This window comes from Poecilia mexicana, unplaced genomic scaffold, assembly GCF_051168715.1.
Source record: "Poecilia mexicana isolate PSO_F unplaced genomic scaffold, ASM5116871v1 scaffold_21, whole genome shotgun sequence".
Classification (NCBI taxonomy): Eukaryota; Metazoa; Chordata; class Actinopteri; order Cyprinodontiformes; family Poeciliidae; genus Poecilia; species Poecilia mexicana.
In genome coordinates, this window is record NW_028263390.1 from 20,862,907 (window position 1) to 20,886,695 (window position 23,789).

The following is a 23,789-nucleotide window of genomic DNA, read 5'->3' on the forward strand; positions in this document are numbered from 1 at the left end:
AAGTTAGTTCAGGTATTTTCCAGGTGTGGAGAGGTTTGAGTAAAGAAAATGTACAAAGAAGAATATTTATATTTCCAGATTTTATTTAATTTCAATCTGTCTTAAAGGGCCTCCCTTCCTTGCTTCTCTTCTTTATTGGTGCCATTCTTTCTTTCTTCATTTTCTTCTTTATTTGTCCCTTTCTTTCTTTCCTTTCTTCTAGCTCTTTCCTTCATTTCTTGAGCCCTTGTTTCTTTCTCTCATTGTATTTCTTTACTTTCTTTTGCCTTTCCTTCCTGTCCTGCAGCCCTATTTCATTGATAACTTTGTTTTTTGTTGCTACCTTCTGTCATTCCTTCTTTTCTTCCTTAAAATCTTGTCATTTATTGCTGTTCGTGTTCTTTCCTTGCCTTCTTTTATTTGGTGTGCTATTTCATCCTCTCTTTTTATTTCCTGTGTGTTTTTCAAGGTTTGGTTTATGAAACCCAGTAGAAACGTGTCAGAAATGTATAATGAGCTTCAGTATTTATATTAGAATGTAAAGAACTGCAAACTCTGGAGAGTTGAGTCTGTAATTCTACATAAAACATTTTTAGTATTCTCCCTACAGAACAGCTTCCTCTGTAGGTGTGTGGTTTTATCTTTGAATTATTACTGTACTGTAAAAGATTTAAAATGCTTTTTGTTGTTGAGAAAGTCTTTCTTGCAACTCCTGCTAAGAGAATATGGATTCGATCCTCCAAAGAAATACATGGAGCAGCTGAACATTCAGGCTTTGGAAAAAATGCATCAAAAAATGTATGCAGCAAATTAATGGTGGATTTTTACCAAACTGTACTGGAACTCTAGCGCAGTTCAATACATATTATGTGAATGAAGGTGGACTACAACGCAAGGCATTCTGGGTAAATACAACCAAAACAAACAAGAGTCGAATGCTAGCGGGAGAGCTAGCCGGTGGTCTTTTAAATAAGATAGCAAAAGGAAATCCAACAATAAAGCTACTCCATTTTTGTTTCCATTTCGTTTAGAAGGAAGTTGCACTCAGCGTCTTCTAAAGATCTGAAAATATGGATTTAGAACCGCTCTACTGGAACGCAAGTGTTAGCTTATGGCTCCAACGGTACGTGAACGCAGCGTTTCGTGAATACGGTGGAATTTAAAACCTACAATACAACATAAATGTACTAAAAGCATTAAAAATAAATAAAACTGATTGGCAACAGAAGTGAACCAATTACAAAGACGAACATCATCCACCCATCTAGCAGTAAGTTTGCACTTACCCATCACGGGAGTAAAAAAAAAAAGCTGGTTATATAGCTAGCAATGCTATATTGACCTCTAGTGATACCTGCAACCGCTTCAAAGAGACAGGATTACAAGGGCATATTAAAGCCATTGTAGGTAGATTTTTTTTTTTTTTTTACATTTCTCTGAAATTTAAAGAGAATTCTCTCAAAAATGTTTTGTTATTAAAAACAAGTACATTTGTGATCTCCAAAAGTTTAAAATTTTTGAGAAACGAGTTTCAAAAGTCTTTTTTTCTTACCTTTCTCTTTGGAAAGGTACGAATTTATGTAGGACAGAAATGTACTAAAAATGCAAATAAATAAATCATATGATACAAACAAAAATCGCCCACCCATCTGGGGGTAAATCTGTGCTAATCAATGATGGGCGTAAAAAAAAAGCTAGCTAGCAACCGCCTCACATAGACATAATATATTATGTCTATGCCGCCTCAGGTCTGTGATGACTGAAACTTTTGTGTAACAGTAAAATCCCGCGAGAAAAAAAAGTAGAATATACCAGATTAAAAAGGCTACCACAACAAAACCCAAAACTTGTGATTAACACATTTAAAGCCAACTTATTCTTTTAAGTAAATTTAAGAAACAATTTGGTCTCGAACCGCCACTGTTTGCTGGAACACAAAGCGTGAGCTCATCTCTCCGACGGTACGTGAACGCAGCTCTGCTCCCATCGTTCGTGAATGCAGCATAAACTGTTGAGGTGATCCATGGCAACAAGAGGAGCAGCAACCAACCGCCGAGCCCGTCTTTCGCTCTCTCTCCAACTCTCTCCCATTGTCCCCTCCGGTCTCCGCTCCGCTCTGTCCGGTAAATGTAGCCGGAATGCTTCGGGGAGGAATTACTCCTAACGGCTGCCGCTGAGAAACGGTACCAAGGTGACCGACTGGGAGGGAGGCAGCCCGCACGCCACCCGGAGAACCGGAGCTCCACATCAGCGCCAGGTGCCCGCACTACGACCCGCTGATAACGGACGGAAACGATGCTAGTAGCTGGTATCTTCTGGGGTTGAATCAGTAAAATTTGACCCTTTAGTTCATTATTAACGGGAAGCGGGCAAAATGAAAGCGGTTTGTGTGTCAGAAAGGCTTGATATTTTTGATTAACTCTTGCGGTGCCTCGCTGAAACACGCTGTCCCAGCTCTGTGCGTCTCTGCACCGTCTCGCCCCCCGTCCAGTTAACCATCGCTGCCCTTATCTTACTCAAGCATCATCGTGAAGATGGCGACTGGGTCGGGCTGGCAGCAGTATTACTGCCCTACCGGTCAGGGGAAATTTACTCCATCATCCACCGCCTCCTTCCAGTCCGGAGTCGCCATGGAATATACCCAGGACCTACACCTGAGGATGAGCAAGAAGATCGCACAGCTAACCAAGGTAAGCAGAATTCTTCCACCGGACTCCATTATAATTTCCTCACATTTAACAGGAAATATTTAAATATTGAACAAAACAAATAGATGCAAGAAAATTATGACTTCCCACTGGATTTCAGGTATGTTCTAGTACATTCGGGGTCTGTTATGATTAAATATAACTTTGCAAGTCAATTTGTATGAAATTAAATCGGAAAGTTTCTAGTTTAAGACAAACTTACCAAATATTTAAAAGGGAAACACTTAAATGTTCCTCATTAATTTAAAAGTTTTAATCTATTAAAACATATCCTGGATTATTTACTATGTTGGTAGTTAATTACATTTACTCGAGTAACTTAAAGTTAGAAGTATCCTATGCTGTACTTTTACTTGAGTAAATTTATTTTTGAAGTATTGCTCTGCTTGAGTAAAATTTCTGGCTTCTCTACCCTCTGAATGGAAAAGCAAACATGTTTTAACACAGACATACACCTGCAGTTTTTGTTAAAGTTTCATAAGTTTCTTATTGAAAGAAACTGATTTGGAAAAATGTTCTTTTGCCTCATTATTTTTTGTTACTTATATGAATTATTGTCATTTTGGTCCTTAAAATTCCAAAATTTTCACTTTTCTTCAAATTTTTTTCTGTCTGATGTAACTTTTAAAAATCAAATGATTGATAATTTGATCAGTTACTCAGTACTTTCTACCAAATACTTTTTTACTCTTGAGTAATTTCTTAGATGGTCACTTTATACTTTAGCTTGAGTAAAAATGTTGAAGTAGTCCTACTCTTATTTGAGTACAGTTTTGGGTACTCTATCCACTTGTGATTATGACCTAATTTTGGTTCGACTTCTACAAGGTTTAAATAATAAATGTGCCTATTTAAAATTCCTGCCTTGTTGTAGCTGCTTCTGCACACCTGAACCCAATGAATGGGCCATTAGAAAAGCCTCTGGAGTTAATGAACTCATTTGACTCAGGTGTGCTGAGGCTGCTGCACTATGAGGACAAACACTTCTACAGGTGCAGCTCATTAATTTTGAATATCATTATAACAAAGTTAATTTAGTTAAGTAACTCTAGATTCATTACATGTGGAGTGATAGTTTAAAATGTTTTTCAGAGTTACTGCTTATGACTGAGACTTACAGCTATGAAAATCTAAATTTTAGATCACCTGGATCTTCTGTGTCATTATAACTTAATACAGAAGAGTATAGTTCATGGTACTGCTTTATCCTTGTTGCTTCATTTTCCTTTTGATGATACTCTCATGAATTCTCTGGGGGGTTTCCACCAAACACAGTCATGCTATGATCATTAAATCAGATGTTTATACTTTTGACAGTGGTCTTTTTTCCTTCGACTTAACTTTCCATTAATAACCTTGGATATTGTAGTTTACGTTCAGCAGTAGTTTTTAGCATTGATATTTTGTGGCTTAGTGGAGGCTGAGCAGCCTTCTTCATGATTGTGGAGAGTAAAGAAATATTCTTGTCTTATTATTTAAGCTTTCTAAATAACACAATTTTGTGCTTTCCTTCGCTGACAGCTATAATCATCAAAATGAGTAAAATGAACACTTGGAATATGTACAACTCTGTTTCTAATTAGTATATGTTCACGTTTTGCACCAAGTTACTAAAACAAACTAAGCTTTTGTTGATATTCTAATTTATAACGACTAAACTAGAGATGGACTGAATAGGAAAAAAAATCACATTTCTAATTTTTATCCTTTTGTAGTCGAACGTTTCTTTTCATCTCAGTTTTCCCACTTGGAATAGTTCAAACTACTGTAGAGTTGTTATTTATTGACGTATATGTCTAAAATCCAAAATAAAGTGAATATCCAGAGCAACGTTGCATGGAAAGCTGTGGGTATTGTTTGTGTATTAGATTTCGGAGCTCGTTCTGAGGGATTTGTTTTTAGCCAGATGGCTGGGATGATCTACTTGTGGGCTTTCACTGGCATTTCAAATGGATATGAAACAATCTTTTGCCCTGAGGATCACAGCTCTCATCCAACTCTTACCAAAATGAAAACGTCTAGCAAAGTGTAGTGATCGCTCTGGAAGATTCAGTCCTGCTAAGGCACGTTTGGGCCCCCAGTCTGTCATTATGGAGCCTTAAATGTTTGTCAGGTGGCTTTTCTGTGATCTAAAGTGTGTGTTAGGGAGGATCCAATGCTGACTCTCAACATAAATCTGTGCTTTTTGCAGGGTTTGCAAGAGCTAGCATGTTGGAGTAGCTCCGTTACGTTAGCTTGGGTTTGTTCTTTTTGTCAACTTTTGTTTTTTAGTTGAGCCGTTGCATGTTTTGACGATTACTCCAAACATGCAAAACTGCTATACAGTTTTTGTTCCTAATTTTTTGCTTTGGTACCGTTGCTATGATGAGTAACCGTGATGACAAAGCATCGATTTTAGAACCAGACCAGCTAATTAGCATCTTGAAAGCTCAATTAGTACCTGAAGTAGAAGTTGAAAAGGAGGCTTTATGGATGCAAAGCAGAGAAAAAAGGAGGAAGTTCAAACCATCTCGTGCAAGAGTGATCTCCCCTACTCTAACATCCTTCTAACTGTACAGACAGAAATTCAAAGAGCTGCTTACAAACGACTGATGTTACTGTGAAACATCATCTCTGTTAGCATGACATAGCATTTATGAGCCTCTGCGAGACTGACTGCTACAAAGCATCACATCCACGACTCTTTGGAGACACTTGGATTATATGAGTTCCCTTTGAATTAAATAAAATGTTTTTGAATTGAATTATATATAAAAAAAGTTTTTTAAATTGTGTAATTTATGATTAATTTTGTTGTCACAATTTTAGCTTTTGCAATTATAACCAACTTTCCAAGCATTCAGCTGTATCAAATGGTAACATAATGAAAAAACTTCTTAAAAATAAGTCGAGGTGCAAAGAAATCCTCATCTTTCAAGAATTAAAATAGTTTTAAAGCAAAACTATACTTAAAGCTGCCAGCCAGAGCTATCTGAGATCAGGAAAAGTCTTTTTAGATTTAGTTTCTCATCATTATAGCAACGTATTTGGACAGCTTTTCCTATTTTGTTAATCATTTCTTCTTTTTTCCTACAATTTAGTCCTTCATAACTTTTATTGATTTTATTCCACACATATGAAACATGAAAATGTTTGAAGTGCGTAAGAAAGCACTGCAGATATTTTAGGAAGATTTGCTAACAATAAATGCATAGGTGTGAAGGATAGCACTGAAAATTGCCATATTTCCAGTGAAAAATAAGGGGAAAAAGTGTGGAATAAACTCATTGCTTGGCAGTCAGAGAGAGAAAAATCGGTTGAGTAAGCTTCAGTAAGCATACAGTCTCACTCTACTGGCAACTCACTTAACTACTGAAGGTGATGCAAGCAGAATATGAAATTTACTCATTTCTAGATGGTAAATATACACAGAAACAAACCAGGAGGAAAATATAAACAGTTTCGGACCAGTTAAAGTGTTAAAAATGACTATTGTTATCCACAAGAGTTTCCATCATCATTTGGAGGTCAAACATGAAAGATTGAACCCATTTTAGTTGAAATTAGGGCCGTAGCATACAGAGACTATGGAAAGTATTCACCTTCTTGGGTGTTTTACCAATTTTGTTGGTTTTACAAATCAATCATGATAAACACAATTTGGCTATTTTGATTAAAAAAAGCCTTAAGTGAAAACTGATTTCTATTTCAATACAAATCTGTAACATGAAGAAGGGTTTGTACAAATGTTCACCCACTTTAAAGTGACAGACATAATTCAACAGAGGTCCAGTCAGCTGGTGCTACATCATCACAATGAGATGATCAAGACATGGGAGGAGTATGACACACGTGTAAAGTTTTTTTTTTACTGTTGTGGAAGATGGCCGACTTGGATTCGTGTTTTGGTTCAGAAATAACAACCCAGGCTCACAGATTTCTTCAAAAATCATTTAGCTCGTCTTTACGTTGTCTGCTTTAAATGTTCTGTCAGCCATTTTGTGTTTTTTCTGTTAATTTTTCAAGAATAGAGTGAAGATCTCTGCATCAGACTTTCTCTGTAGGCATTTCCACAGTACGACCCCAAAGTGTTGTCGCATGTCTCATAGGGAGTTTTCACATATGATGGCGTGGTAGAAAATGGCAACTTTTGTTACATTTTCATAAAGCGGTCCAATTTCGCTCTGCACTGTCAAATAATCCTAACCCTTTGAAAACCTGTTCCCCTCCTCGCCTGTGGTGGCGCTGCAGAAAGAACCACTGAAGGAAATGAGCTCAACTTCCTTCTTCTCAAAATGTAAACAAAAATGTAGTCAGCGGCTCAACTACACACCACCATCTAGTGCTTGTTTTTGTTGTGTTCATTTACCCAGAATGCTATGCGCTGTTGTCTACTTCCTGTTTTTGGAGCAGACTCTGGTCCGGTGTCCTTGTACGTATAAGGTATAACCGAACCAGAGTTCACTTCAACTGAACCGAGAGAGGTTTGGCACAATAACAAATTTTGCTGGACAATAAATTGTCCCGGAAATTATTGTGATAAACGATAATATTGTTGTTTTGAGACCATTTCTAAGTAAAATAATGATAGTGGGATCATAATGCATGAACATCAATAAACTTTAAGTTCTGGTGAATATTTAACTCTGGAGCTGGAAGACATTTAAAATGTCTAAAATAAATGAACAAAATAACAGAAACAACAAATAAAATGGATGAATTATGAAGCCTGTAAACGCATCTGTTCTTCAAAAAAAAAAGACGATGAGGCCAAAGGACCAGACTGAAGACTTTTATCATCCAGTTTCTGATGAAAAGAGAGAAACGGTAAATAATGCCAATGTAAATTATTGAGTTCCTTATAATTTATCATGTAATTAGTTGATTTATTTACTGAGGCCTGAGTTTGTAGGTGGACCAGAGTTTGATTTCTCATTCACATCTCCTGAAACAAACCAGACTTTCTAGAAGAACTGTTTGATTAAAGCAGACCAAACAGGACTGGTGTGAACGCATCCATAGATCCCACTTCATTATCAGAGGGAAAGGAGCCAGAATTATCATCCTTTTAAATCCCTTGCAACGGAACAAAATTGGTAGTTTAAAAATGGCTGACAAGACAAAACTGAATCACATAAAGTTTGTATGAAGTTGTTGTTTCTGGGAACTGGAACAACAGTAGATGGTATTTTCATGAGGCAGGCTGCACACATTCCCACCGGCGACACGTCTGCGCCTCGCCTCTCTCCAGCGCCGTGTTGAGCGAGGCCACAACAATCGGCCGGCAGCGTTCAGGCCATCTGCTGCTCACACTGACCGCTGATCTCCGCTGAGCGGGAGAGGCATTCAGGAATAAATATCAACCTTGAAACCTCACCGATCCGCCTCCCCAAGCCTCTGACATCCCAGGCTGAGAGATTTCCAGCTGCAGAGGACAAACCCACAAGGACCGAAATGTTGGGGAAATCACAATAATTTGTAGTATCATGATAACAATAAAGATTATGATAAAAGAACTATTTATTACTAATTTTTTGGGTAATAAATGGGTTTCTTCAGGATGCCATTAAAAAGTGTGATTTATATCACTGAAGTACACACTGTAACTGCATTTAGTCATAGTTTTGAATTTACTGATACTTATTGATGCAAAAAGTGGAGAAAATTGCCAATAAATAACATTTCTGATCACACAAACTTAATATCAGTAACAATAAATCAAAATTCTTACCATAAGAATTTTTTATGACAAATGAGTGGGCATCTTTATCTGAATGTATTGTTTTTCAGCAGTTAGCTATTTCTTTATCTAGTCCGTATACTCAAGTTAACGATTAATCAGGTACTTAATTAGTTGATTATTTCGGTAACTGATTCATCATGATTAATCCAATTATTTGTTTTTGTTTGATCTCGTATTTGGACCAACCAGCCTCCTCGTTTAATATTTCTACAAACCATTTCCTGCCTATTTTATCATCTTTTTGTCATGATTTTAAACAGAAAGACGGTTTCCATCTCAGAGCTCCTGACGTATCGTCTCTATAGGCGTTTCATGCACAGGGAGTGAGTGGGTCATTGATTGCAGCTCTCCAGCGGCTCTGAACCTCATGATTTGTGATGAAGGGCCTGTTGGCCACCGCCGTTATTTAAGACTCCTCGCAGTAATCTTTAATCCCACAAAGCACTTCTCATCGCCTTATTGTTCAGCCTCTGTTCAGTTTTCTTTCTTCCTTTTGAAGGCTTTATTTTGTGAGTTTTTATTTCTGTTCGAAAAGGTTGGATTTATTGTTAAGGAGGCAGCGCAGAGGCTTTGCTGCCATGGCAACGTGTTTTATATAAATTATAGTTCAGAGCTCTTGCGTGTAGCTGTTGTCAGACCTGAGGTTTGGGAAGTCCAATGCAACATGTCTGCTTACTTCATCAAGACAATGATGTAGAAAGTAGTGTGTGTGTGTGTGTGTGTGTGTGTGTGTGTGTGTGTGTGTGTGTGTGTGTGTGTGTGTGTGTGTGTGTGTGTGTGTGTGTGTTTCATCAGCAATGCCTGACTGACTTTCGTCTTCAAGTGAGTCAGAAATAGACCTCTGAGCTCTCATGTTTTTCCTGACGAAGGATTCAAAGAGACAGAGAGTCAAATACAGTTGTGTTGACTCTCTCTGTGTGTGTGTGTGTGTGTGTGTGTGTGGCATTGGTTTCTTCATAAATAGACCAATACTGAAGCAAATATTTAAATACTTTCTTTTGTTGACATCTCAAAAATCAATAAATATTTGCATGTCAACATTTTACGTTCCATCAAGGCAACACTTTGTGACTATATTATTATTGATATTTAGATCTAAAATTTGATTCCCAACCACTGATTTTTAACCAAATGTTATATGCATTAAAAGCCAGACATTATAAATAAGGAACAAACATATTGCTGATATGCTGAATATTAATTATTTCAACAGTTATTTATCAAGGCAGACAGGGAGACAGTTTCGCATCAACTTTAATTTGGGAAAAGTCTTTGTGTGTCTTTATTTTTTTCCTTTTACCAGGACCTGTTTGGGTGCTTGAAATCCTTGAATTTCAGTTGGATGTTTTCAAGGTTGATTTATGTGTAAACTCCTTGCAAGTTCTTGATATTTAAACTGACCAGTTTTGTAATAAAGTGCAATCTAACATTTGATTAAAAGCCTAAATTGGGAAATAATCAAAACACTTTATCACTGTGGGAAGTTAAATTAGGCCAAATTTCTCTTGTTTTAGGTTAATTTGAATCACCAAAATGATTTCTATTTGCTAAATGCCAGACAACTTGGCGAGAAAATAGTCAGATTTTTTTTTACTTTCTCAAACCACCCAGGTTTATACGGCGTGTTTGAGAGAGACATTTAAAAACACAATTTAGTTTGTTTTTACATTATCCCTGTTGTAGAATATCTTCACAAGACTTTAATAACATGAATAAATAATATTTAATCTAATAGTTTAAGGAAGCACAGTAGGACATCTGTAATGGAGTAGTTCCTTTTTACATTTGTATCCATTACGTTTTCTCTTAAATTATCAAAGCCAAGTTCACACAAATCTAAAAACAAAAACTGTAATTTGATATCTAATTTATTAAACTTAAGTTGACTGCATGAGATAGGAATCTGGTTCTTGGCTTTTCTGCTAAAGCACCGAATCTACCGTCCTCAGTTGGCAGAAAAATGTGTGTGCTGATGCCATAATTCAGGGGTGGTAGTGCAGCGATCCGTGCAGCGAGGGGAGGGCAGGATTAGAAAGCAGATGGTCAGATCCTCACTGAGACCAGATACTCGACACACTGACTTTAATCTCTCTCTGCCATTTCTTCAACATCATCAACAAACTATCCTTTTAAACGCTGCCAAAGCTGCTAAATGACCTGTTAAATGAAGAAAAACTTTTAACACTTTTAATTTTTACTCCCATTTCCCTTAAATTGGTGAATTGAGAATGTTTCAGATCTAAATGAGAGGAAATTAAACAGATTTAGTCTCTGAAGTTTGTGTTTCGATTTTGATGCTCTTCCATTATGAATAGTGGTGGGTAAGTTTTATCACTATATTCTGTGGTACTATTATGATGATGATAAAAGTGACGAGAAGAACCATTTATAATTTAATTTTTAAGGTAATTGTATTTCTGTTGCTTCATGGCAGTGATTATAGCCCCCAAAACACAAATACTACTACATTCCTATTTGTAATGCACTTCTTTAGTCAGATATTGATTAACTCCATATTTTAACTACATTTAATTATATTTTCAAATATATTGATTGATGCTCTCATTGAACCAACAGTGAAGACAACACTAAAACTAACAATCCTAACAATACGGACAGTTTTGGACGGTTTTAAACATTAATTGGAATTTATTGCAACAAATCATCAATTTAACTTATTGCCACTTTAAATGGTACAATAAATGCCCTCTCCTGTTTCATCACCCTGCTGTTTCTTCAGATGTACAAGTAAAACATTTGTTTTTATTTTTATGCCACTACACCCCAAGAAATGAAACGTTTTGTGTCAGAAGTGTTTATAAGCCTCTGTTATTGTTATGCTAAATGCATAAAGGTAACAGTTGTGTCATTGAATCTGACATTTATTTCAGAAATATGAGGCGCATGATTCACTTTGGGTTCCTGGATGCTTCCAAATAACTTGTTCCAGTTTGTGAACATCCTCTGTGAAACTCTGCTTTGTGCTAAATTTGATTTCAAGCCTCTGAAAAAGGCTCATCAATACATTATGTAGGGATTTCTGTCCAGTTTTACTGTGAGCATTGGAGATATCCGATAACGCAGACAGCAGGTCATTCAGGGTTAGAAGAACTCGTTAAAATCTAGAACGGCTTGGCTTGTTAAGAGTTTTGTTTTCTGAACTGTGGGTTTTGTTTAGTTTGGAATAAATATAACAGAAAATGTTCATAGTTTGCAGAGTTTATTTCTTTAGCAACTTTTTTACTGAACAGAACTGGAAACATGACAAAAAACATATTTATTGATTGAGCATGTTCTGGTGATGCACATAAAATATTTATTGAATTAAATAAATGTTTGCGTTTGTTTGTTCCCCCCTAATACTATCCAAGGGGGCCAACAGGACCGCCCGCCTCCCTAAGAAGATCACAGCATGTAGTAATTGTATGTGTTCAGTTAATGTCATTAATTTGATCAGCCTGTTTAATACCACCAGATCACATCGTCAGTCATTTCTGTCTCTGTGAGGTCGCTGCTCTGCATTCAGATCGCTTATGAAGAGCTGACAGAAACAAACAAGATGATTAAAGATGGTTATAGAAATGAAGACGTATAAATATGTCAATGTAGACACATTACAGCAATACCAGCTGTACTTTTAATCACAGCAAACTAAAACTGTTCAAGCATTTTCTCAAGTACTTCTTCAACAACTGTTGAATATATTTTGCTTGTATTAATGGCTGTTACGTTGATTACAGCAGTCAATTGTTCTCCAGAGTGATTGCAGTGATTATGTTTCTGCACAGCCAGAAAAAGTCTGGGATTTAAGTGTTTTCAGGTGTGGAGAAGTGAATAAGTTGATTTCCTCTTCCATTTGTCTAAAAGTTGTTTCCATTTATTCGTCAGTCCATCCAGCCATCTCTGCGCCGGCTCCCTATAATCATGTATCACTGAATGGCCTTTCAGACAATCAGGTCTTCTACTTCAACTTCTTCTCGCTGCTCTTCCTGTCCAGCTACTATTGAAAAAAGGCCACTTGTGGCATCAACACCTTTAAAATAAAGAAAACGCAACATTTAAAATGAGAATATTACCTCATAGCAATAAAGCAACAAATGTTCAGTACAGAAATGTGGACTAAATCTACACTATGTTTAATACCTGCTTAAAGAATATTATAGTTTTAATCAGACAAATGAGCCTCATGCAGGGTGTCTGCTCGTTCTTAAAACCTCTTAAATGCATATGTTTTAAGGCCTTAAAATATCGTACAGGTCTTAAATTTTATTGTATTTCTTCTGTGTAGTTTTATATTTTTTTCCTCACTGGACGTTTTGGCCAGGCAAAGTCATTTGCAGACATCTTCACTGCATTCTGGGAGTCGAGGCCGTTGAGGCTACCGGTAACTACTTGCTAACATGCCCTTGCTGGCTTAGCTAGATTTTTTTTATGGATAGATGAAGATTTGGTGCTACGTTCATTCTGCCCAAAAAGCTCAGCACTACAGGAGGTAAAGACTGTAATAAGCATCGCAAAGTATGTGAGTTTCTTCTAAATTTCTGTCTTGTTAGAAGTCTTAAATTTCTTTCATAATGGTCTTAAAAAGTCTTAAACTTGATTTGGTGAAACCTGCAGAAAGTCTGTCATAAGAATACATCTTCTAGTTTATTGAATTTGACAGTTTTAGCAGCACATTACTTCAAAATTCATACTGAGTGTGTTAACTTTATCTAATTTATATATGAAATCTGTAGCTGAGAAATTGTCTAGTTTTTGGTAAACTGTAGAAATATAGAAAATGTCTTTGGTTCCTTTTATTTGCTGCTATTATGAACCGTTTTGGTTGCGATAGTTTTCAGAGTTTAGGGATGTAACAGATTGCTCCTCAAAATATTCGCCAACTCATTCAGCTTTTTAATTTCTAAAAATAGTTTTCTGGGGAAGAAGGCTCAAGAGAGAGGTGCGTGCGTGTGTGTGTGTGTGTGTGTGTGTGTGTTGGCCTACTGCTACTGCTGTGAGACGTACAGCTTATTAACCTCTGCAGGAAGCTTCATCACTTATTGTCACAATTCTCTGTCAGGTTGCATTTAGATACACCCCAACACACACATGCAGGACGACGGGGCCCAGCCTGGAGCTTTGTCCACAGATATAAAAACACAATCCACACACAGTGGAAGTGGGGATTTGATGAGTCACTGTTAACATTGACCTTCAAGGTTTCCCCCGCATTTGGACAGCCATAAACCATATTGCTTTCTCCTTTTCCTGGCCTGTTTAATTGGCTGATGCTGCAGTATTTCATGTGGGTGTTACAGGCAGGACACGGCGCTGCTCCGATGCACAGCTGGCTGTAATGCGTACCTGATTTGTCAGACAGATCCTCCTAAGAGGCTGTCGGCGTCTTCCACCCGTCTCCGTGTCGGTGAACGCCGTCTCTCTGCTTTTTAGTGTTCGTGTCTGACATGAGAGCTCACTCCAGCGTGTTGTGGGGGATTTTTACTCAACGTAGCGGAAAAGCAGAAATGAAACCCGCCTCGGTGATGATTTTGTGAGGTGTATTGACGGTGTCTGTTTCGGAAATCCATTTACTTAATCAGGCTGAATAAAATGCACAAAAATAGAAGAAGATGACTGAAAACGGAGCATTTATCATTTATCGTTTCAATTAATGATGTTTGAGAAAACCAATTACTGGAAATTATATTTTTACTATTTTCTCCACTTTGTTCCACGAGAACATCAATAAATATCAGTAAGTACGAAAATATAATTACACACAGTTAGTATGTGCAGCTCAGTGATGTAGATCACTCTTCTGAACGTTTTTAAGAGCAGCATTTGTGTTTGTTTGATGTATCTAAAAATAATTAATACTTATAATAATTATCATTATCACAATAGTAACACCAAACAGCGCTGTAAAACTCCATATTGCCCACCCCCTAATTGAAAAGCTGTATTTTTTCCTCCCTAAGCTATTAAAGTCTGGTGCATTGGAGAACTGTGTGAGCATTAATTCAAATTAAAAAATACTTCATTGATCCCAAAGGAAAATTAAATTGGCATGACCTTTCCTGTTTAATCCACAGTTTTCACTCTAATAGTCTCTGCTGTAGTTTTTATTTAACTGCCGTTCTGATATAGGTTCCCTTTTTTAGAAATCACCAATATCACTGAGTAGCAAAAAAATACTTTTTGGAAGTTGTCTGTTTTTTCAACTGAATTAAGACTATTTTGCGCCACTGAATCCAAAAATAACATCAGTTTTTCTCAATCAAGTCAGGTTTTTATTCTAATTTGATTTAGATAAATCAAATCTTCTGTGACTTCATCAGTTCATTTCTGCTAATATTTCTCCTCCAAAAAAAGGTTTTAGGAGAAAAAAATGTTTTCTACCAGAGTGTGTTAATTAGATGTTGGTTTAAACTTGGTTTTCTGTAAATTGAATAATAAACACTGATAATGCTAAGCACATGTAAATTGAACATTAAATCTTCATCTCTTTTCTGTGTCAGTATATTGAATATGACCTTCCTCATTAATCTCAAATCACACAGCAGGCAAATACAACCCAGATCCAAATTTTTTCTGTTTACCAGATATGTTTCACTGCAGTCTGAAAAGCCCATTTCTGATCTTTTCAAAAATAATCAGATTTTTAACCACGTACGGTTCAAACATTTGACATGTTGAACAGTTTTCAAAGCAGAACAGTTATGTCGCATTTTATCCAAATGTAACATTCATCATAATTCTGCACCAGAAGAAGCCAGACGTGGTAAATCTGGACATAAGCAATGGCTGAAGTCAAAGATTTTCCTTGACATTCTGAAATTATGGAATAAGTCGGTGAAGTGAATCGCATCACAATCCCACCTCTGTTGGTCCTGATTACACATTCAGACGTTACCTGCAGATGTTAATTCTCCATTAAAGTCCGTAGTTATCAGTTGAGCTTTCTTTTTCTTGGTATAAACGGCCGTGCAAAAAAAAAAAAAAATCATAATTAAGCATGAAGACCTGATACGTGAACATGGCCTAAGTTTGTTCAAACACAGTGAGGTGTTTTAGCAGGAAATGTGTTAAAACTGGTTTTGGATGCCATGGTTATGTTGGTTTAAATTACATTTCTGGAATGGGCCCAGTATTTATGATCAGAGTCAGAAACTTGGCGATTTAAAGTAACTTTACCCATCCTGTTGGGTATTATGCTTCTCTCCTCCGCTGGTTATTAGAGAACACAGAAGGGTCAGGTCTGCAGCATCAGGAAGCTGGTTTCATCGTTTTTCCTCCAGTAGGAAGAAAAACGTAGAAGTTTCATCCCCTTTGTTCTCTGAATGTCTTGCTCTCTGCTTCCTTTGTTATAAATTGCCTCTCTGTGTTCATGGTCGTCCAGCTGTGAAGGAGGAATCTGTCTGAGCTCACTCAAGTTTTTTGTCAGACTTGTTCAAAGTCAAGAGATATGGTGCCGTTACAAGGAACAAAAGATTCTCACCTTTACGTCTGAAATGGCGTAGAAAGCGTCATGGCGCCCTCACTGATCTGCGATCTGTTAAGACTCTCAGGTGATGTTACTGCGGTTTGTCCCTAGGCCACTAAACAATAATGCTGTCATTTTGAGACCATTTCAACTAATATAGTAATAATAGTAATGGCATAATAATGTGTACACTATCTCTGAGATCAAAAACTTTAATGTTTAGCCAACATGTAACACTGGCACTTGAAAATATTTGAAATATCCAAAATGGATAAACAAAACAACCCAAAACAACAACAAGGATTAAAATGGATTATGAAGTCGCTTTCAAAAAATATTAATTATTCAAATTAGACAGGGAAAACAGGCAAAAGGGTCAGGTAGAAGTTTGTTTAGAAAAAAAGAGGAAAAAGAGTGAGCTAACTACTGAGTTTTAGGGTTATAATTTTTGATTTAGAAACAATTTTTGTGTTTTAATATTTGGTTCTGGGATTCTGTTTAAATTATGTGTCAAGAGTAAAAAAGATAGAGTAAACTAAATGCACCATTTAAAATAATTTTATAAAGTTTCATATTGTGTCAAATTTCATGACTTTATAAACTAAAATAAATTTTGCATAAGATTCTGTAACTTAAATTACCATATCTTGGTTAGTTTAGCTGCCTGGCTTTTTCTTAAATAAAAAAAAAATTAAAGAATTACTCAAAATACATTTCTTTCATAAAAGAAATTAAGCAGACTAAAGTTGAGTTTTGAATATTATGAGCCTGTATTTAAATGCCAGCTTTAAAATGCAATCATTTTGATTAATCATGCGATTGATTGATTTATTACTTACTACGGCTTTCTTTGTGTTCTCACTGGTTTTGTAAGTCCAGCTTCAGATAAGTTATCTGATTTGTCACGTTTTGTTCTTTTCTTCTTCACATGACACAAAAATCACAATAACAAGGCTACAAATAGATTTAATCAGTTGCAGATGGCAACATCAGGGTGCCTGGAAACCATGCAATCCGTCATTCATGACAAATGTTGACACCCATTTGTTTTCCCTCCAAACTTCTCTTTTCAGCCTCCACCTGTTCCTGAAGGTCTCTTTATTGATTTTACCACACATAACGAGAAATAAAAATGATCAACAAGCTAAAGATACTTAAAAATTGGGAAAAAATGAAGCAAATTTCAGCATTAACAGAAACTCTAGACCTTCTTCCTGCTCCATAAACCAGGCAGTGAACTATTTAGCAGCCTTTGTCAGCTCTGAGTGACGGTCTGAATTTTCCTTAAGGCATGAAGCTACTTCGACTTTCTACTTTTCATGGCAGGCAAGTATTTGGCCACCAGGGAGCCATCTTTACTTACTGGGTTGTGTTTTTCTGACGGTGCAGGCTCACCAAGCTTGTGTTAACACTCTGCTTAACAAGAGCATCATAGAAATGAGATGGCTCCAGGAGAGATTTATGAATTCATATTCACCTTTACATCTTTAATCAAATCTGTGGAGCGCCTGAGAGGCCGGTCTACTTTTCCAAACCTAAATGTTCCTTTCTCTGTTCAGCTCTGAAATTAGCTCCAGCCAGATCAAATCTGTCCTCTCTCTTGCTTCACGTCGATACCATGATTTATTTCCTGAAGTCAGTGAGATTCAGATAAGATTGTGTCTCTGCATTTCAAAACAAACCAACCAGACAACATTAAACCTTGAAGTGCTGCAACAACCGAGGTAGGGGATAATATCCCAGTTTCACCAAGCATGGCCTTGTCATCTTTAGATTCATGATGTCATTGGCTTATAATCAAACCTTTCACCTTTATTTGTAAAGTGATTGTTAGTACATGTCAATCAATTTACTGTTTCAATCATTTTAAACAGTAGTTATACACTTAGGTTATGGAAGTTGATTTTATTTTTTGTATTTATAAGAAATCTAAAAATTGTGCAAAAATATGAGTTTTAATAATAAAACACTTTGTGTCATATTTTCTTTGGAAGGTCTAATATAATGTCATTGATTCACTAGCACACTGCAAAAACACAATCTTACCAAGTATTTCCAATCTACTTTATAATGCAAATATCTTAGTATATTTGACATAAGAGAAACCAACTTACAATTTACTTTTTAGCAAGATCTAGGAGATTCTTTTAAGAAAATAATCCCTCATTTTACTAATCAAAAAAATCATGCATTTGAAGTTGAACTGTTAAGAATAGAAAATATATATTTTTTTGTGCCTTTCTATTTTTGTCAGAGACAAATGATGTATTTTCACATAAAATTATGTTACTGTGTTTATTTAGGCCTCTCACCATAAAAATGTTTGAATAATTGAATAAATTGTCCCAGTAATTATTGCAATAAATAATAAAACAGTTTTTGGACCATTTTCAAGTTATGTATGTATATGGCAAAAAATAAATAAATGCAACGTTGCTCTCGCAAAGACCAATAAACTTTATTTTAAAGAACACCTAATACAGGTAGATATTTTAGATTTTCAAAGTAAAACACAACCAAAAGCTATAAATAAAATTGAAATACAAACCACAGACAACCCAAACAATTGGCAAAATGACCTTGCAAACAAAATAATGGTCAGCATGGAAATGATCATCTCATATTAGTTTATCATTTGATTAATTACTTAATTGCGACAGACTAACATTTGCCCTCCAGCTGGTAACTCCTTGGTTGTTTTTGTGCATTTTTCTGAAAATTAGGCCCCCTTTCACTCTTATTGAAGCTGGCAGACATGTTTACTTGGCTCCCCCTCACGTCCACTCCTCCTCCCTGTTTATCAGTCTGTCCTTTCCTCCAGCTAAAGGGCATCCAAACAGCAGCAGGCCTCGCCGTGACATCACCCACCCGGCCTCCAGTCTGTCTTCCCATTAAGATCAGATCAAACTGATCCCTGCTGCCTCAGGAGGAACTCTCCAACAATGGAAAGTGACAGCACAAACAAATTTAATGAAGAGTAATTTGAGAATGCTGTACAATTAGTGAATGAAATGCATTACCTACACTTGTAGAACCTCAAATTTCCATTAAGTAAATCAGAAAAATGTGGGATTATTGAGTTGATTGGATTTCTTTCTTGTGTTCTACACATTTACAGCTTTGTGTTGTAAATGTTGAGCTGTGATCGATCAATAAGGCCCATTTTTCACCAGATTCTTGCCGTTTTTCTCGTTGCGTCTCACAGTGAGTTAAATAGTTCCTTAATTAACTGTTTTTGCATTGCAGACGGCAGGCATAACGGTAAAGCGTCACAGAAAATACAGCATGTGGTTATTCATGTAAAACCAACACCTTAGAAGCTGTAATTAAGCAGCTCTAGGCAAGAGTTGTGCTTATTCATGCCCGTCTTATGATCACAATCAAAAATAAAAGCTGTAAACAAGAAGCGGCGCAGGATTTATAACCAGGGAGCCATTTGTTCAAGTTTAATCCTTCGGCTGATGTCTGCCTCTCTTGCCTGGAGCGTCGGACATAATAAAAGCTGAATCAAAGAATGAATTTCTTCTTCTTCGCTGGTCTCTGAGTTTAAAAACATTTCAGCATTATGCTTCACTTCCTAAGTGAAGCAGCTGCTGACGGCGCCTAAAGAGCGTATTTTAATCTGCACAAATACATTGGCAGCATAAAACCTTTAATTTACAGTCATTCAGTGCTTCACTAAGGTGACTGAAGATGGTGGAAGGAAATACATCTGATCCGTTTGAAACAATAAAAGCACCCAATTCCCATTTCAAAACTCATGCATCACTTTTATTTTATTACACAATTACCCAAGACCTTCTTGCTGCAAGGCAGCAGTGCTACCAACCGTGCAGCCAGGACAGAAAGTTTAGACAGAAGAAAAGACACAACATCATAAATACGGAAATGGCAAGACCTAACCAAGCATTTATATTCTGCTTTGGTCGCTTGGCACCACCTGGAGGGCCCGCTGGTTCCGGACTTGATGCACGCACAGAGGAAACTCTAATAGTTAGAAATGTAATATATTTTCATGTTGTTTGTGTTTATGGTTGTTAGCAAGGTGGTGGTTTAGGTTGGAGGTCAGGAAAGAGGTTGGGTGATTCAAATTCTCTGGGTCTGAAGTTCTGACATTGCCTTATGGTTCTGCAGCAGCCTGATGTAAAAATTTCTCATGTTTTTATTCTACCATTGTTTCTAAAAACGGTGGAAGCACTTTAAACAAAAAGCACCCAGCCATTTTAATAAGTTAATGTTTTTTGGTATCTGGAAAACGAGCCATTTCAAAAACGTCACATTCGATAGTCACTGCGCTGTTAGCTAGAAACCCCAGCTGAGCCCAGCCCCGTTACCTAGCAACCCAAGTTGACCATGTTTGGTCTGATGGTTTTACTGCTGAATGTGTTGTACAATGGCTGCTGGAAAAGACAAGCATTTTGTTGTTGACTTACCATCCAGAAACCACTTGCCCCATTCTTGTTGGTTGTGCAGGAGGCTCCACTTCTGCTTTTCAAAGATGCATTTTAGGCTGTATTATTGAGTTGGGAGGGCATGGCTAGCAGCAGCTTATTTGGATTTAAAGTGACAAGAGGCCCTAAAACAGCAGAAAGGAGCTCAGCATAGGCAGAACTGACCAGACTAAAATCTCTTTATCTGAGAATTATTTTGTGTGAAAAATGTAATGAACATGTTTTGTATAGACCATAGACCTATCCTAACCTGTTCAAGGAAGCATAATAGGTCACCTTTAAGGTCCCTAAGAGTTGAACTGTTACAGAAAGGGACATCTTAAAGACCTGAGATGCTATGATCAGTTTTTCTAACTCCTGCTTTAATAAACATCTGCATTTCTCTCTAATTTTCAGATTTTCTTTACATTCTGGAGGCTAGTATACACAGTATTATTTTAGAACGTGTAACTCAACTTTTGTGTTTGTGTTTCATTTCTCACAGTCAAAAATAGACTGCAAACACTTTCACACAGTTGGGAGTTATCATTGATCGATAAAGACAAATCCAAAAGCAAACTCAGGTCTTCCCTAGCTTCAGGGCACTATGGATTCTTTTTGCCAAGTTATTTAACAGAAATGTTCCCCAGTCAGAAGGAAAAATTCATTTCAGTCTCTGTGAAATGGGTATTGCTTTTAGAAAAGTGACTCAATACAAATTCAGTTATGCTATGGATAAATTAAGTAAATAAAGCCACTTGTACGTACATGTGGTTCTCGAACGCTACTGTGCTGAAACTTTTAAAGGCCCTTTTTGTTTTTTAAAAATGTTTTTTTTTTATTAGTCTGATGCAAAATGTTAATCTTAAGTGTTGTGTTTTCATTAGTTGTGAGCTGAAAATTGTAATTTAGGCTTGAAAGCATCAAGCCATCATAATTTATATATATATATATATATATATATATATATATATATATATATATATATATATGTTTCACTTGTGGAAATGAATTAACTTCAATATGATTTATTTATTTGGTGAGATTGGTGCACAAAGTACATGACATTTTCACCTGCTTATAAATTAATACGATCGGTATGTGTTTAGATTATTTAACAGTTTTGTAATCGGGGACATTTTTAAATTCAGTTGATTAACTGATTCTTTTCTCCAAAAGAATCAGTTAATGCCTTTAATTTAGCAGTGTCATTCTGACATGATTCCTCCTGTCAGATGTTATACAACTTCAGAACTGGGAAATCTTTGCTAATAAAAATAGTAAAAAGAAAAGGTAAATAAAAGTCTGAAGTTTTTCTTTTTTATCTCAAACCAAAACACATTACTTATTGTTCTGAATATTCAGCAAATGTCCCGTTTGAGTCTGTATGCTCCAGTTAACGATTAATCGATTGCGTAATTAGTTGACGATTATTTCAATAATCAATACATCACAATTAATCTGATTAACCATTTCAGCCCTACTTACCTTCAGCTGCTGTGAGACGACACACAGAAAACTGGTCTGAATTACTCCTATTGTGTTTAAGTCTTCCTGAATATTTGCTTTTTTTAATCCAGCGCAGCTGCAAAAAATGGAGGGCATTCCTCTGTTTCATGTATTTATTGGCTCACTGGCTGCTTTTGCTTATGTATGATTGATGTTTTATGATGTGGGTTTGTGTCTGAAACCTTGTAAAAATAATGTAGTAGGAGGGAAAAATCATCTTGACCGCCAATCTGAACATTGTGGGAAGTGTCTTGTGTGTTGAGACTGCTGGCTTTTCTGTGAATGTAACATCCAGGCAGTCATTTGTGGATTCACAGCTCATTACCACTTCAGCAGAATGTTCGACTGGCTGGTGCGAATGGGATTCTGCTGCTTGTTGGTTTCTTTTTCTCTGTCTGACAGCTTCGTAGGAAAGCTATGACATATTGACCTTGTCTTTTTTTTTTTTTACCACCCCATTAAAAAGATGTGCATAAAAAACACCTGAACATTGCATCTTTTACAGTACCTGCAGACCTTCTGCGTTTAAAATTTCACAAATGATGAGATCAGATTGTGGATACACCCACGCACGCACAAATATGGCAGAAGATGGCGAGAAGCTGCAGGCTACAAGTGTTACAGACTCTGAAGCCGGCGCTAATGGAATTCTGCATGCTGCGACTGTGTGAGCAAAACAGAGACTGTAAGAGAAAGATGAGAATAGTGAGACAGAACGAGCCAAGCCGCTCCCAGGAGCCTGGCGCTGTGCTATTCTTAACACCCGCTCCATAATAACCGTCCCATTCATACATCACTTCTGCTGCGGCACGCGTTCAGCACTGATTCCTGAAGCAGACATCAAAAAATGCATTCAAGGTAAACATTAAACGTCAGATTTGCACAGAGTGACCTCCAGCTTTGTAGCCGTGATCCTTGGTGTAGATCAAGGGAATCTGGTCGCATCTCAAACGGGTGTCATGCTTCAGTTGACCTGATGTCGCTGTAACTCGGGCAACACAGCATGGGAGAAACCTGCCGTTTGCAGCACTTCTTTCTGGTTCCTTTTTTTGGCCAATGGAATAAAAGCTATTTCTCAAACTTTAGGGTAACCATGGAAGCACCTGGCAGAAAATAACTAGCTGGTCTTCTAGATAAAAAATCTTCTATCTTTGTGTCCTAAGGCTGTTTTCACTCCTAATAGTCCAATAGAATTGGTTTGATTTGGGACCAAAATCGCAGCATTTGTTAAACTTTCAGCGGCTGTAGTTTGCTTTCACACTGCACTGCATCAAACCAACCAAACCCTTTGAAAAACCTGTTCCCCTCCTCGCCTGTGGTGGCACTGCACCAAGAACCACTGAAGGAAACGACACAAAAACCTCTGAAGAAAACAGAGCTCAACGTCCTTTGTCGTAAAATGTAAGCAAAATTGGAGTGGCGTCACTTTTCTGCTGTAGAGTTTCTCTTTTGTCATCTCTCCCACCAGCGCTACTCACATTTTGTTTTGGTTGTTTTTACCCAGAATGCCCTGCACTATAGTTCAATCTTTGACCAGAGTTCTCTTCATCCAAACTGAGACCATCCACCCAAACAACCCAACGAACCAACCAACCCAAACAACCAAATCAACTAATAAACCAACCAAAGAACCAAATCAAATCAACAATCCATAATGATCAGATGCATTAGCTCTGACCAACAGAGGATCCTGATGTTGATCCTCCATGTTTAAACGGCTGAACAATAGACTTGGAGTTGCTGGAGCCTCGCAGTCATTCTGCTGACTCTGCACTCCTTGCAGACACTGACAAATGTAAAGAGGCCACAGAAGGAGAAGGATTAGCGTGGGACTGAGGTGAGATAATCAGAGGCTCGAGCCTGCTTGTCTCACCGTGGGAATCTGCAGCACACCGATTTTAAAATGAGAACACTGCTTAAAGGTTACGAGCTGGTTGTATAAGTTTAAAACGGAGAATAAATGCGTCTGTCCTCAC

General features: G+C 37.0%; 1 protein-coding gene across 2 annotated transcripts in view; it reads left to right on the plus strand.

The window, feature by feature from the left end:
• Positions 1–1,339: 1,339 nt before the first annotated feature.
• The window catches only part of fam184ab (family with sequence similarity 184 member Ab), a 123,812-nt gene continuing 101,362 nt past the window's right edge, over positions 1,340–23,789 (plus strand). Inside the window, exon 1 of one of the 2 annotated variants that reach the window (XM_015004394.2) lies at positions 1,340–2,669. In XM_015004394.2, the coding sequence (XP_014859880.1) occupies positions 2,514–2,669 (156 nt within the window). In that variant the 5' untranslated portion in view covers positions 1,340–2,513. The remainder of the gene's footprint in view (positions 2,670–23,789) is intronic. The other variant, XM_015004397.2, reaches the window with a different exon arrangement.